We start from the raw sequence: 17,409 nt of genomic DNA, 5'->3' as shown, positions 1-17,409 counted from the left end.
TCTGCATTTCATTAGTATTGCATATTTCTTATACAGTGTTTAGTAAAAGTCGCTATTGATTTCTTTATATTTAGTTATTGTTACTGTTTGTTTGAAATTCTGTATTCACTAATTCGTTATTCTTACTGCAAATGCGATTACATGTGTGTTTCGGTACTATAACTGTTGCCTTGTTGTTGTTTTTTTTTTGTTGGTTTTTTGTTGTTGTTTTTGTTTTTTTTTTGTTGTTTTATATATATATATATATAGTTTCAATACCCCATATTTTTATGTTTGTTTGTTGTTTTCTTTTGTTTGTTATTTTTTTCTTTATTACTTTACTGCTCCTTTTATATTTTTCATTAAAATGTCAGCTAATAATTTGTACATAAGAACATTATTGTAAGGTAACGTGTTTTGGGAGATTACAGTTTTAGGACGACAATATTCATTCTGGAACTTTATCGTTGTGTTTAAGAACAGTCATACAACATTTCGAGGTTTGATTTTAAAAAATTGGCTCAAATACTGCTTTCATGACAACATTAGTTTTCGGTATGCATCGAAATCGTATTTTAATTAACTCAGAATACTAATACTTCTTTTTTTCAACTAGAATGAAAACAAACTATCATGTTTGCTCAAAAACATATGTATTCGTTTCACAGGATGTATTTGCATCGACTTTTTTGGAAAGGTCCTTATCTTGATTAGTGTTGTAATTTACTAATAAGCTAAATTGTCTTATCAAACATTTTTTTCCTAAATATATTCCAAATTTCCTGAACATTACTAATGTTGATAAGCCGGTGCTAGTGAACGTTGGTTAGGAATGGGAGCGTCCATTACCTCCTCTCCTAATTCCCACAAATGATCAATCAAACGGAGCCTGCTATTACTTGCGTGGTTGCGTTCAATACTGCTGAAGCATCATGTTACAGATTAATCTAAACAAATATCAAAATAAATAAAACATGTCCAACTAGGCTAAGAATCGACTTACGAGTGCTTGAAAAGCTCTATTCGTTCAAGCCTGTCGCCCGAATGAACACGCCAGTGTACTTTATCTGCATTTACTTCCGAGAAGACAAACGCCGTATCATAATTTGTCATACAGAGGCCTTTCCTTACAGCTGCTACTGGACAGGGGCCACATGTGTAAACACCTGCGAAATAAAATCAAATAAATAAAGGTTATACCTATTTTAGTAACAACGACTTTGAAATGAATTAAGCAGCGTCTTATGAAATCAAAATCAAGCTATCAACGGTCCTATATGCAATAAAAAAAACTTGAGGAAAAAAGCTTAATCCGAAACCTTGGTTACCCTCATAAAATCATACTTTATTTTTGTGGATTAAGAATTTGAATGTTTTAGATGATGTTTATATGGAAGGATAATTTTTGGCAAGGCACCGGATTGTTCATTTTAGGGCCGTGAGTTAGATCCCCTCTTTCGTCTAATATGAAGCATTCTTTCGGACGGGCCTTTACCTTAAGCTGAGATTCCGCTTTACATTTCTTATTGAAATAAAACCGCGACTTCTATGTATTGTTCTTTTTTCGTTTTTTTTTTTTTTTTTTTTTTTGTAAAGAATAGAACAGAACAGAACAGAATTTTATTGAGACTTGTACATCGTACATCGTCTAAACACCAATATTACAATATACATAGTCACGTTCATACAATTTTAAAGAAAGTAACAAACATGTTATTAACTAGAAAAGAGAAAACAATACCTAGACACATAATATATAATCAAATATAATGTAATTAACAAAGGAAGTGAGAATACAATGACATGGAGTCTTTATAATTTATTATTAATAACCAAATTTCTTTTTTTGATTGCCTCTTTGTAAAGCAAGGATGTTTAACATCGCTGAGTATAAGGTGCCCGTGGCGATTACAAATCAACTGCCACATTCAAACATACCTTCGCTTGTTTCCTGTGGTGTGGCATCAATTACTTGCCAGCCGTACGGGAAGCTAGGTTTTAGGTCAGGTCGTGCCATCCATACTTCGTTCCACACGTGGAAATTCCTTCAAAATATGAACACTACATTTAGGCTTGATAAATATGTATTATTCCAAGTAAAGCCATGTTGTTCGTTACTAGTAAGTCCGGGCATCTTGGCCTCATTCCACACATAGAAGTTCGTTAGAAATATAAACATTCTACAGTAAAATGTAGTGGTATATATTCCTGTAAACCATATTAATTTGGAAACTGTCGTATCCGACACACTCGCTTCGTCCCGGAAAATTCACGATCAGATTTGTGTAAGCATAATCTACTTTAACTTTAGCTTGGATTACCTGTTATAACGAATAGCTTAGTTGTCCCAAGATGTTAAATGCTTGTATTTGATTTCTATTTAACCTTCACAAGTCGATCAGAGAAAATTAAATCTTACAGGTGAAATGTGTTTCGCAAAAAAATCATTTTAAGGTGATTCGCTTTTCCTATTCGGTTATTCATAGAATCTCAATAGAATACCAATATGGTGGTTACATCATAACATAGAATTAAGGACATCTATTAGAATGGTGCATTGCATTAGAAATATACTGTAAAATGAAATGTGTTTTAAAAGTTCATACTTAGGATGTAACAAATTAAACAGGTCTCAATGTGGTAAACTGAAAGGTGTTTCTTAAGTTTGATCGGTTTTCATATACAGAAATCACGAGCAATCACCACTGCCTGAGATTTATCCCCACCCTCATATATATGATCATACACTATCACAAGTTTCGAACATTTTATTACAAAATGGAGGGTTTTAAAGCTGAAAAATGTAACATAACAGTAGCATATACAAAGTACACGTAGAACTGATTCTATAACATGTTTTATCTAAAATGGTATAAAATATTTACATTTAGTACTTTCATTTCATTCATGTAACTTTTTTAAGTCTCTTTAATAATTTCGTTTAGGAAGAAATGATAATGTTTTATTTCCTCTCTGATCCCTCCTCACATAGACTTTGACAGTTTGGTGAATTATATGCACCGCAATCTGCAATCTCGTGATAAATGTTTGTGCAAGGCGCGAATACAGTATTAATAGGGTTTACTAGCTTATGACCCGGACAAGGTGTCCATACACGGAAAAAGCCAGAAAGACTTACAAACAGGCGGACTTATAGGTTTCGGTCAAAAGACAGTGTTCGAAATACAGTCAAAGTTGTTAACGTGTTAGAAATTAAATCTTAGATGACAAATGAAAACTGCGTTATGTACTAAAAACAACATCTTAGTAAGAATTAGCGAGAAATCGATAGCAGCGGCATTTTAAGCCTTTCAAAAGCTGTTTTGTGTAGACAACTGCGTTCTTTGGTTGTGACTCTTTCTGTTGGACTATTGCATTTGTTTCTTTTCTCTTTAATGCATTGCGTTATGTTTTTTTAAATACTTTTAACGATTTTGATGCCAAAGTGACGACTGAATTTTGACAAATGTCAATACTGTTTTTCAACCATATATGACCACAATAAAGACATACTGAAGATAAAAAGTCTTTAGTTTTCACTTTGATGTGTGCTATGATATTGAACTTGAGTTGTCATCTACTAACTTCATGTAATCAACCTATGACGTTTGAGAGCCATTTGTCCGAGCGCTCTTAGAGCAACTGCTATTAAATCATTTTAAACTGATGATTTTATAAAAAGGGATTTGACAAAAAAATCCCTGTTTGGGGGTAGTATACGCCGTTTAGAGTGTCTTTATTTTGACCAAATATCGGAGGACTATTTTGGAAATTGTCAACTTTGCAAAAAAAACGCGGAATTTGTGACATGGATTAATCCATGCATTGGCAAAACCCCGAATAAAAGAAGCTATAATTTCCATTTTATCATGGTTTATTTCATCTGCGAATACAGAATTCATTACTGATAATGAATGGATTAATCCATTATTCAGTCGAAATGAATTCCATACTTTGAAGAAATATTACACTATATGTTCATTATAAAACATGGATTAATCCATCCTTTCATTTGGACTGTTGATATATGTCATAATCATGGTAATATAAACCTGGTATGATATATATATATAAAAACATGGATTAATCCATGCATTTATTTTGCATGTTTTCGAATCATCTACAAATCATTGCTGATATTGATAGTAGAAAATGACGAATTAATTGATCCCTATCTAATGCAGGAAATGTAAGACATGGATTAATCCATCTATATTGTGTACATTTTTGAAAACTAGCACATATAAATGCAAATATTGATAAGAAAATATAAAGAATGGATTAATCCATCTCCATTTCATGTAGTAAAGTCAATGCTAAAATTGAAAATGAAAGACATAGATATGTTCCTCCTTCCTTCGCGCATGTTTACATGTTTCTACAAGCAATGTTAAAAAAGAAATAGACGGATTAATCCATCCCAATATTTGTAGTGGAAAACGCATTAGCAGACTATCTCATAATTATGTAGAGTTAAAAGCATGGATTAATCCATCCTTTCTTCCTTGATAAAGATAAATTATTTTCTTCAAGTAGTGAAAACCTGCTACACTTTTCCAAAACTTCTACATACGATGCAAATATTGATGAAAAGATGGATTAATCCATCCCTATCATATGCAATGAGAAAACATTGTAAGACCGTCTAAATTATATAATCAAAGACATGGATTAATCCATGCATTCTTAGTGCATGTTTTCAAAACTTGATAAATTATTTTTTCTTTCATGTAATGAAAACCTGTTCTTCGGCATGGATTAATCCATCTTTTCTTCATGCACTTTTCCAAACTTCTACACGCGATGCAAGTATTGATAAAAAGATGGATTAATCCACCCCTATTATAAAATAATGAAAACAAATTGTAAGACCGTCTAAAATATATATGCAAAAGATGGATTAATCCATGTATTTTGGTGTGCAAATTTACAAAACTTGATAAAAGATAAAGTAATTATACATAATGAAAACAAATTGTAAGACCGTCTAAAATATATATGCAAAACATGGATTAATCCATGTATTTTGGTGTGCAAGTTTACAAAACTTGATAAAAGATAAAGTAATCCGTAACAATTTCATGTAGTGAAAACCAGTTCGCAGACATGGATTAATCCATCATTTCTTCTTGCACATTTCACAAACTTCTACATGCGATGCACATATTGATAAAAAGATGGATTAATCCACCCCTATTATACATAATGAAAACAAATTGTAAGACCATCTAAAATATATATGCAAAACATGGATTAATCCATGCATTTTGGTGTGCAAGTTACAAAACTTCATAAAAGATAAAGTAATCCGTAACTATTTCATGTAGTGAAAACCAGTTCGCGGACATGGATTAATCCATCGTTTCTTCTTGCACATTTCAAAAACTTCTACGTGCGATGCACATATTGATAAAAAGATGGATTAATCCACCCCTATTATATATAATAAAAACAAATTGTAAGACCGTCTAAAATATATATGCAAAACATGGATTAGTCCATGCGTTTTTGGTGTTCAAGTTTTCAAAACTTAATAAATGATAAAGTAATTCGAAATATTTCATGTAGTGAAAACCAGTTCGCGGACATGGATTAATCCATCATTTCTTCTTGTATATTTCAAAAACTTCTACATGCGATGCACATATTGATAAAAAGGTGGATTCATTTTTCATTTAGTGGAAGCAATTCTAAAACAGTCTCGGTCGTAAAATCAAAGACACGGATTAATCCATCTTTTATTCCAACACGTTTTTCAAATTTTCTACATACAATGGTAATATTGGTTATTCTATCCATATTTCATGTAGTGAGAAAAAACAAACAACATTTGCTGACAATCTCAAATGTTAAATCAAACCACCCTTTCTCGTTGCGCGTACCTTACATGATTTCTATGCTACAGCAGAGATTAATCCATCCCTCTATAAAAAATTTGAAAACAGTAAAATAGGTTTTCAAGAAAAAAGGATAGATTATTCTATCAACTCATACATGTTTGGTTGGTTTAAATGGAAAATAATCATAATAGTCCAAAAATATTTCTCATTTTTTCCCAATTAGAACGAAGGAAATTCGCATTATTTGTGTCATAAACTCAATGGGCTTTAGAAATTAATCTAGGTTAAAGGTTGATCGGTAAGTCAATATTTCATCAGTGATTGAGGTTATACACCTTTCTAATTGCTGCCACCATGGCTGGCTATTTTGGTTTTAGATTTTACACTGCCGTGTGACCAATATCCTATCGTCCGATTTTCAAAATTCTTTTAAGCGTTAAAATTGTTTGACGATGGCTCTCATACACAAAGCATTCCTTCCTGTTTGATAAAATATCAAACTCTAAAACTTTCTGTTTTGTTTCAGCTCGGATTGTTCAGTTCATACAGCTTTTCATACGATAATATATTATTTTCATTTTTTGCCTAAATGAAATCAGCAGAAAATGATCAGTAATATACTACGTCATGCATTTCTTGATGTTTGTTTCTAATCAATAGTAATACACAACATTTCACACATTAAATCCTGCGCCGTTTACGCATCAGATCAACTTAGCATCACTTCTTTCAGATTTTCGTTATTCACAGACATGCAAAAATGTCTTTATAAGATCTATAGACTTCTCTATTTGCCGTCTGCTATGAAGAGTAGAGTTATGAACGATAAAACCCATGGAAATATTCAGTTTCATGATCTCCATAAGTGTAATACGAATATCAGTCTGCCATTCTCGCATACCAGAGGTTTACCATGGTTCCCCGGTAGTTCATCTCTGACTTCTGACGAACTTCTGAATGATGAAAAAGACTGTCTGTCAGTATCTGCTGAATACCCCGGAACGTGTAAATATCCAGGCCAAACTATTGGAAACTTCTTACATAAGCATGTTTCCACCGTGTGTCAACCTGAAATAATGGACACGCATTAAAATCTATAATAACGGACTCCGTGATCTTACAGTTCACAGATACCGAGATTGACATAGGCTATAAAATGATCCGGTGTGAAAATTATTATGAATAAAATCCGGTATGGGGATGGATGACATAGTTTTAGTATCATTACGCACCATACCCATTCCATCGCGAAAAAAGAAAGTAGATATCATTAAATTTTTCTACTGTAGTTTGATACAAATTATCTAAAATGTTTCTATCTAGATAGTGTTAGTAACTTCATTTGCGTTTTATGGTTATAATTCATTAAACCGTAAATAACATTCCATATTAAATGCAATGTGTTCATACTCCTGTCACACATAGACGGGCCAGTCCTTTCCTCAATTTAAGAATTGTCTTCAAACTGAGACAAAAAGGGTAGAGATTTTTCAAGAAAGATTTTACCATCATAATTGTTTACTTTAAAGTACATAAAAATGCAGTGATGTGATCTGCTGTTACTACTCCTATTAAAATGTAGTTTTGCTTCACCAAAATAACTAAACGAACAAATAAATTAATTAATTACACTTCTCATTCTGCTTCTATCAAAATGTCACAAATACATCCACAATGTAATCTTAACCAAACCTAGCCCAGCTCCGTAGCGATACCTTGTCAAAATTAGTGTCCCATAACCTGTCTGCCGTTATTGCCCTTAATTAGTGTTCCATAAGCTGTCTGCAATGTTAGGACTTATTTAAAAGTTTAAAATAGTAAAAAAGTTGTATCTTCTATATAAAATTAGCAATCTTCTGCGAGCTGTAAAATATACCAAGACCCATTTTAGAAAAGGATCACTAGCCTTATGTTCCTAAATGACCTACATGTATTAACCACAAAGAACACCAAGAAAAGTAGATATTGTGTATCTTCTAATGTCAGAGATTTAATGTCTGACATGTCTACACCATGGAATATCTTCCAAACTGACAAAGTTCTAAATTGTGGGTAAGAATACATGTGTAAATATGTTTATTTACATTTCTTTAAAAGCTAAAAGCAAAAAAAAAAACTCATTGAAATGCTACCAAAATGTCAGGTATAGGTCAATAATGAAATAAAAAAGGACCTGTCTTATATAAAACATGAAAATGCCACTTTTACTGGGGGAAAATGGAGGATTATTTCTTTCCGCCATTATCTGGCTGCTTGATTACCTATATTTAGGACTACTGTACTTTAAAATGCAAAATAATTCTCTCATGTACATTTTGATGAAATATGTGACAGTGACATGACAGGTTTATTTTTTTATTTCAAAAAATAATTTTATACGTTCCTTATTCTTTGTGACTGTACAAGTTCCGATCGATATTTTTCTAACTTAATGTTTTAATTTTGTCCAAATGTGTGAAAATGATGTGTTTGCTAAAATAAAGATTTTGATTTTCAGTCTCTCGGTCAGTATAATATTTTTGCAAGGACTTTTTTTTTAATCTAAAACGATTTTTATTTGATGTTTCTTTCTTCGTGTTTTATAGACAAGTAAAATAATCGTCATAACCGTCTAATCTTTTTGTGTTAAATATTTTTACAGGCATCTAGTATTCAAGGCCGTTAACTTTTCGCATCAATCAAAAAGCTTTACTTAATTTTTAAGAAACTACTTGTGAAATATTTAACTGTAGCTGCTAACATTTCACAGCTGAAAACTTAAGCTATAGCAATGCTTTTATGACATGATCAAGTGTATTATTAGTCTCCCTTGGATTTACAACCCGAGAGCACGAGCTCGGAGGTAGTATCTCCACCTCCTTGCCTGGAGGTATACGTTCTCTGTGGCAACACTTATGATATCGTTTGATAACGAGCAAAATGTACATACATTCAAACTTTTCTATTATTTCGATTTTTAAAACATTTTAAAATGATCGCAATGAACGACATGTCCCTGTGGCCTTCTGGCCTTCGCTAAAACGACAATCTTTAGATCTATTACATGGTACTATGAAAACACATGTTTATTTCAGGCCATTGTGAAAACACATATTTATGTTTGATTTATTTCAGATCATTATGAAAACACGTATTTATTTTTTATGTTTTTAAAAACATGTTAAAGTATAGATTATCAGCCGAGTACGAGGTCTTTCTGCATGTGACACCATGAGCGCGGAGCGCCTGAGGTGTTTAATGAAGCTTGTCGGCAGGTCTTTCTTACACTTAAAGGCCGTCGATGTCCGGTTAACTCTGCGCCCTCGTGAAATTATTACTTTTTTTGTTTGGGTTTAACGTCATTTTTCAACAGTATTTCAGTTATGTAACGGAGGGCAGTTAGCCTTATCAGTGTACCAGTAAAAACCTGTTCTCAGCATTAACTGTCAACTTCCACAGATTAATCTGAGTGGGAGGACGAATGATTTCAGACACAATGTCTTCTATCGAATCGTCACGGAGAACATACGCACCGTCCAGGGATCCAACTCACGACCCATGATCCGTAGATCTGAGCTCCCCCTACTGAGCTAAGCGGTCGGACTGTGAAACTGTTACGCCAGACGTACAACCGTCTATCTTGTATAAATAGCGTTAAAACACGGTTTTGCTATAAGCTATTCCTTAATAAAAATTTCTTTCGTCCGTATTGAAAAATTATTACCTTGTGCATGTTTGTGTTTGTATGTGTGTGTTTGGAGGGGGCGGGGCGGCAAGCATACATTTCATGTCCTAAAATTGATATATCTGGTTTGTTTCGCTCGCAAATTTATAATCGCTGAAATGTAGGGCCCCGGACGACAGTCTCAACTTCATCTTATGAGCCGCAACATGAGAAAACCAACATGGTGGCTTTGCAACCAGTATGAATCCAGACCAGCTTGCGCATCCACGCATACTGGTCAGGATCCACGTTGTTCGCTTTCAAAGCATATTGCAATTAGAGAAACCGTTAGCGAACAGCATGGATCCTGACCAGGCTGCGAGGATACACAGACTGGTCTGGATCCATGCTGGTCGCAAAGTAAAAATGTTGGTTTTCTCATGGCGCAGCTCATATTGCTTTTATGCCTCAAATAGTCACGCCCAGATTAAAATGAGATTGCACTATTTCAATTACACATCAAAAACAATTGTCCGAGGGATCATATTCATGGATCACGGGTCCCCTAGAAACTCCGCGCTAATCTTGGATTCGTCCCTGTATATAATGCACATTTTACTGTGTATCACAAGTGCACTCTTTCGGAATCATGTAATTTTGAAAGAAAAATACACTGCAGTAACAGCCGACTGATGAATAAATGTTGTAAAGAAGATAAAGCTGCAAACTGGAAGGCGCAGTAGTACTTAATAAAATCTAAAAGTATCCAAATCTCATAGATTAACCTAAATGAAAATTAAGATATTATGCAGAGTAACATTCAGCTTCGGTATTTCATCCTGGAACCAATTTAATATACATTATTCTGTACTGGAGTTGCCAATCATTCGAAATAATTATGTAATATTGTATACATGCCTAATCAGTGGTAGTTAAAATGAAAGGAATGATTCTAGTTTGACAGATTTTTTTTTGTTGTTGTTCTTTACTAGATCGGAATTACAGACCTACTCGAATAATTTACTAACAGATGACCTCTGTTTTCAGAATAATTTGTGGTGCACGTGCGCATGTCTCTAAGTGCACGTGAACAGGTCTGGCTAGTGTAATAGAATACCGGTTTACGTGCACATATAGACCTTCCCGCGAGATATATATTGTTCATGCAATCTTTCCGAAATATATAGACCCTAGGTAAACAAAGGAGTGGGTGTGTTAATTTATTTCGTAGTGACAGATATAATTTTTGATATAATACTTCGAAACAATATTACGTATACATCAAAACTGCTTACACTTAAGTCTTGAAATAGCGTTATTTTGACAGTATAATATGACGCTTAGATTACCCAATTCCTTAAGATGAAATATCATAAATATATTAAACTTCATTAATGCATTTTTTGAGATTACAGTTTTGAACGAATGAATTAATTAACGTTTGTGCCGCCCAATTCATTCGTAAAGAAATTTGCTTATACGAAATGAAACTTTTTATCGGTACTGTAGCTGCTTTTTTCTTCCTTGCAACTTTTTTTCTCGTTTAATTCCAATGGCATTCATGAAAAACTTTTGCACGATAAAATTTTTTCTTCGACTTTATTTCAAACCCTTGTAACATCAATGTTTGATGTCGATTACTAATGAAATGATATTTAAATGAATTTTGATTGATTGATTGATGGAATGAATGAATGAATGAATGAATGAATGAATGAATGAATGAATGAATGAATTGTTTCGGCTATATTCTGGATTTTTCATATCGATATTTCAAAATTTAGTCAGTTGAAATGTTCTTCATTCACTTTTATTTCGTTATACAGCAATTCATAAGATCTACATTTTCATTTAAATACGAAGAAACTCGTGTTTCGGATGCACAAAAATATGTTTAATGATGTGTTCTTAAAAAAAAAGAATTAAACGCACTATTCATATTTTTTCTAATTCAGTTAATTAAAATTAAAAGATAATTATTAATCAAATATGTACTTACCCTATTGTCCAAGTCTTCCACTGAAGAATTAATGACAGGGTATATTCTCGAGTGCGGTCACTTCGACAGGATGTTATCGCCTCGGGCTAGATAAACACACAATGCGTGTCCCCGCTGATTGGACGATTCAATTAGCGGCGCAGGGTACTTTGCCTTTTATAATTAATGTGTATGATTTTAATGTAAATTAATGTTGAAACTGTTGAGATGGATTAATCAGTTTAATGCCTATGTAACATTTGATTAAAAGTATGTTAACATGTTAATGATCATGAACAATATCAGTACCACGGAAACAAAATACCACGGAAACAAAATAATCTTGGAACACTGTATACATAAAACATCTGCGGAATTACTTGGAAACAAAAAACATCAAAGGATATGAACACAAATTTCACTTAATGATTTTATAAGTAAATGCTGAATGACTGCTGTTACCTAATAATCAAAATACTATATCATCAAGATGGTAGCAGACGATATTTTATCAACTGAATGAAGGACAGCGTGTTTGTTCGAATCTTTGGATGTTGACATATTATCATAATTATTTTGCATTGTATGCAAGAGTGTTGTAAAAGTGCAGACAACAGAGTGGATTAATACATGCATTTGATTTTAACAATAGGGATGGATTAAATCGGATATTAACATTAAGTGGCAAAAAAGTTCGGACACGCGCAAGAAGAAATGATGGATTTATTCATGTCTTTGAAATATTTGTATTATACATCTATTTCCGTCAATATCAGCGTTCATTTAACTTGTACAAGTTTGAAAGAATGTAAAACGTTTGGCCTTTGAAATGGCCGAAGGATATATTTTTACAAAATGTCTGCGATCGGGATTGATTAAAAATTATTTTCCATCTGTATAGCGCTCTCTCGTATGTAAGGATCTGTGAATGTAAAGAAAATGATATTATATAAATCCTTCTTAATTGCTTGTAATGAAAAATCTATCAATGAATATCAAAGTTGAATGCAGAATTTTTTGAAAAGTGCAAGAAAGGATGGGTGGCACGAAATCATTGATTTTGAATTTGTGATGGTCCGTGAATGTGTTTTTTTTTATTTTAATTTTGGAAATGCGCAAAAAGAAAGACTGAATTATTCCATGTCTTTGGCTTCCATTTGAAATAGTCCATGAATGTGTTTTACTACAGAAAATCCATCTTTTCCTATCAATATTTGAGAGTCTGGGCTCCAGATTTTGGCTAAAATGATCGTTTTTTGTTTTGTTTTATTTTTTAAATGGGCCATTTAATCAACATTAGAACATGCAGTTTTAGCCGGGAGTCGAATCCGGATTGCCTCGGCAAAAAAAACAAGAACAAATTAACTTCTACCATCTTGACCAATACAGCATGGGAGAATTTGTAGAGGAACAGGACAGAACAGAACATATAATTTATTTCAACTTGTACATACGTACATCGTTGTAACGTATACATAGTATACACACATATAACATTTTAATAGTCACGTAAACTGTATATGGTACTACTTCTAGTTGATAAATAAACCAATATCAATCAAAGTTACCACCATTACATAAATAGTCAGAAAAAAAAACAGTCTAACTGAAACAGTAGTCGTTTCATCAGCGATTTATGAGGATGAACTGTTATAACCGTGCGGGTACTTATTTCATCCATTACATTTATATACATGTACAAAATTCATAAAAGTGGTATTATGCGCATTTTTAAGCATTAATACAGCTACTGCATTGTAGAGGCCTAGATCCACTACTATATATGTGTCCCCCCAATCTAATTAACAACTCCCATCTTATCTGTTGCTTATCAGCGATTATGTAACAGTAGCTGATTAGAGGACAATTAGCACAGAAGGGGTCCCAGCTAGACCGTGAAGACGTGTGTAGTAGAGTTGAAAGAAATTGATTTTCCTTCGATGAATGTTGATTTTTATTATTATTGTTGTTGTTGTTGAAAATCTACGGTTTTCAATCTGAGACAAATGTTACTCACAATATTCTGCAAGCATTAAAACAAAATTTTCAGATGAGTAAATGTTACATTTTTATAAGATTTTGAATTAGTGCACATCTCCAAACAGAACTCGAAAAAAATAAAAACTTGATTTTTTCCCTAAAAACCATTAATGAAATTTGTAACGTATTCCTAAATAGGTTTCTTATTATTTTATTATGATGTTTAATCAACAAATATTTTTCTTTTCACAAAAATGCACAAATATGTATTACGTGTTTTTAAAATAAAATTCACTGTTTCCCCTTCTTACTAATTGATACAATACATTTGTAAGGTAGACTGACTTGACCCTAGTTTATTAGAACAGTCATCAGCCCCCAACTGTACCAATGAAGACAGAAATCACTTGGCCCACTACCAAGATCTAGGCCTTTAACGCCGGGCCGTTGAAATAAATATTTATACACATGTAATTAAGGCAGATTTTGAAATGCATGCTTAAGATTCTTTTGGTTTTAATATTTGTTGAAATTATTTGGAAATCATTTTAACTGAATGTACAAAGAAGAAAGTTTGGAGATTATTTACCAGACGGGGAATTTCGGTATTTTTTACCGCTGCTGGAAAAATCCATCTTACACCCTGGGTGACTCTCGTGCTGTAAATGACGTACTACGAACTATATATATATATATATATATATATATATATATATATATATATATATATATATATATATATATATATATATATATCGGTTACCGTGGCCCAGTGGTTAAGGCGTCCGCATCGGGATAGGGAGGCCGAAGGTTCGAGCCCCATTGGGTGCGTTCGTCCGTAGAATGTTTGTAATGGGACTCGTTCCGAAAAGGCCGTTTCGTGAGCCGCGAGCTAGTTAAATGGTTACCGACTTTTTTTCCACCTGCGCCTGGCATAGTAGTAGGATTTTGGAGGCAATTGGTACGCACAATGAAGGTGTCCCATAAGCCAAATTGGCTGGCCCTTTTAATAAACAAGAACTTTACCTTTACCTTTTTATATGTAGAAGATTTATGTAGTAATTTATATTATATTTATGGACGTTGGTTTCCCGTATTTTATTTAAATACGCTGCTATAAGAAATAGTTCTAAAAAGAAAGCCGTTCGATAGATTTTATTATTATTCTTATTACTACTGATATCTGCAAGAAAGAGATTATATCACTGGTTTTAGGTGCAGATATCCGGCCCTCGGGTATATATTTACGCGGTAACTCGGCAGAGCCTCGGCCGGAAATTCCATCTGCACCAACAACCAGTGAAAGAATCGCATTAAATCCATGTCTTTTTTTATTTTTATTTGGTAAGATCAGCAAATGTTTTGTTTTTTTGCACTAAAAGAAATGCAGATAGATTAATCCATCTTTGATTAATCAATGTCTTTGATTTTTTTCATTTTTATTTTGATATGGTAAGCCAATGTTTTTATACTATAAGTAAATCATAAATGCAGACTGATAAATCTTTTTTCTTTGTTTTTCAATTAATATCAACATTGAGTGTAAAAACTTGGGAAAACATGGATTAATCCGTGTCTTTGATTTTATATAGTTAATGTGATCCGCGAATGTGCTTTTATTTAAGAAATAACTTATAGCAAAATAGTGTTTAACACTATTCATGCAGGATGGGCGTTTATACGTCAGGCGTAATGATTTTTTTACGACGTATTATCGCCCGAATGTATAAACAGTGTTAAAACTAGGTTTTGTTATAAATTATTTTGATTCTAATATGCCCTTAATCTAAAACAGTAGATACAATATAGTAGCGCTTTTTCTTGGTCGCAACCTAAACATTGAAGTTACCGCACGTTAACATGAAGTCATTGTAGCGTAAGAGTGTTTCAACAAGAAAAATACATTAGAATTCAATATAAAATAAGGGATGGATTAATTCATAATTTCTATATTAATACACTGAGTTTAAAAAAAGTTTGGTAACTCTGAAGTAGAAAAGATGGATTAATCCAGGTCTTTTATGATTTTACATAAAATTCGAAACGTTTCATACTGTTTGCTTATGTGTTTTTCAATACATGCAACTGAGATGGATTAATCTATCTTTTTCTATCGATATCAACAATGTGTGTAGCAATTATGGAAACATGATAGAAAAAAGATGAATTAATCTTTGTATTTGATTTTACTTGTGAGACGTTTGGAATGGATTAATCCATCTTTCTCTGTCAATATTAGCATTTGTTTTTACAAGTTGAAATGGACAGATCAATATATGCCTTTTTCTTAACATTTTAGACGGTCTTACAATATCTTTCCACTACACAAAATAGAGATGGATTAATCCATCCTTTTCTATAATCAATGTTAGCACTGCTTAGTAGAAGTATTGATTTTCACATAATAAAATTAACGCATGGATTAATCCATGTTTTTGGTTTAACATTTTAGATAAACCGACATTGCGTATTTCACAGTCAGTAAACAGTCCAAATGAAAGGATGGATTAATCCATGTTTTATATTAAACATGAAGTAGACTGATAATGTATTTGTTCAAACTAAAATGAGATAGAGTCGGAACAATATTTTTTTCACCAAATAAAATGGGGATGGATTAATCCATCTTTTTTATAATTAATGTTAGCCCTGTTAAGTAGAAACATTGGTTTCCTTAAAGACTGAATGCATGGATTAATCCATGTTATTATTTTACATTTTAGATTAACCGACAGTGTGTATTTCACAGTCGGTAATGACATTGTAATAACAGTCCAAGATGAAAGGATGGATTAATCCATGTTTTATATTACACATGAAGTGGATTGATCATGTATTTGTTCAAACTAAAATGAGATAGAGTTGGAAAAATATTTTTCCACAAAAATAAAATATGGATGGATTAATCCATCTTTTTCTATAATTAATGCTGGCACGGTTCGGTAGAAGTATTGATTTTCTTGTAAAGTCAATGCATGGATTAATCCATGATTTTGGTTTTACATTTTAGATAAACCTACAGTGTGCATTTCACAGTCAGTAATGGCATTGTAATAACAATCTAAGATGAAAGGATGGATTAATCCATCTTTTTCTATAATTAATGCTGGCACTGTTCGGTAGAAGTATTGATTTTCTTATAAAGTCAATGCATGGGTTAATCCATGTTTTTGGTTTTACATTTTAGATAAACATACAGTGTGCATTTCACAGTCGTTAATGGCATTGTAATAACAATCCAAGATGAAAGGATGGATTAATCCATCTTTCGTATTACACTTGAAGTGGACCGATCATGTATTTGATCAAACTAAAATGAGATAAAGTTGGAACTATTCTTGATTTCAGTCGATTGCATTGCTTATTAGAGTTTTGCTGATTGTATGATGGATTAATCCGTGCTTAAGATTGTATTGGTTTCTATACTTTGTAGAAATTATTTGGAAATGACTGGGACTGAATGATGGATTAATCCATGCACTGTTACCTGAAGATCTACGATAAATATTGGAGTTTTATTGTAAAGGCATTATCAGCAATGGATGTTATATTTGCAGATGGATTAATCCATGTTTATATAATACACTTGGAATAAAATTGAAATAATAGCTTACGTATTTTATTCGTTTGTTTGTCAATGCATGGATTAATCCATGTCATAACCTTAGCATTTATTTACAAGTTCGACCATTTCCTAAATAGTCCTCCGTTATTTAGTCAAAATTAGGACACCCAAAATGGCGTATACTACCCCCAAACAGGGATTATTTTGTCAAATCCCTTTTTATAAAATCATCAGTTTTTAGCATCTATGTCACTGTGACCTTCACCTTTAACCTTCTGACCTCCAAACCAATAGCGGTCATCTACTGACCACGAGCAATCATCCTACGATGTTTAACTGGTGTATGTGTTCGCGTTCTTTAACTATTGAGCAGAAAATTATTTATTTCTCAGTTAGTTTGACCCTGATCTTTGACCTAATAATT

General features: G+C 32.7%; 1 protein-coding gene across 2 annotated transcripts in view; it reads right to left on the bottom strand.

Annotated features, from left to right (window-relative positions):
• The window catches only part of LOC123548648 (hemocyte protein-glutamine gamma-glutamyltransferase-like), a 42,951-nt gene that overhangs the window by 8,919 nt on the left and 16,623 nt on the right, over positions 1 to 17,409 (bottom strand). For both annotated transcript variants that reach the window (XM_045336109.2, XM_045336110.2), the window contains exons 11-12: positions 1,918 to 2,024; positions 983 to 1,145 (exon numbers count right to left, since the gene is read on the bottom strand). In XM_045336109.2, coding sequence (XP_045192044.2) covers positions 983 to 1,145; positions 1,918 to 2,024 — 270 coding nt within the window. The remainder of the gene's footprint in view (positions 1 to 982; positions 1,146 to 1,917; positions 2,025 to 17,409) is intronic.

Source organism: Mercenaria mercenaria, chromosome 6 (assembly GCF_021730395.1).
Source record: "Mercenaria mercenaria strain notata chromosome 6, MADL_Memer_1, whole genome shotgun sequence".
Lineage (NCBI taxonomy): Eukaryota > Metazoa > Mollusca > Bivalvia > Venerida > Veneridae > Mercenaria > Mercenaria mercenaria.
This window is presented reverse-complemented; position numbering and strand designations above follow the sequence as displayed.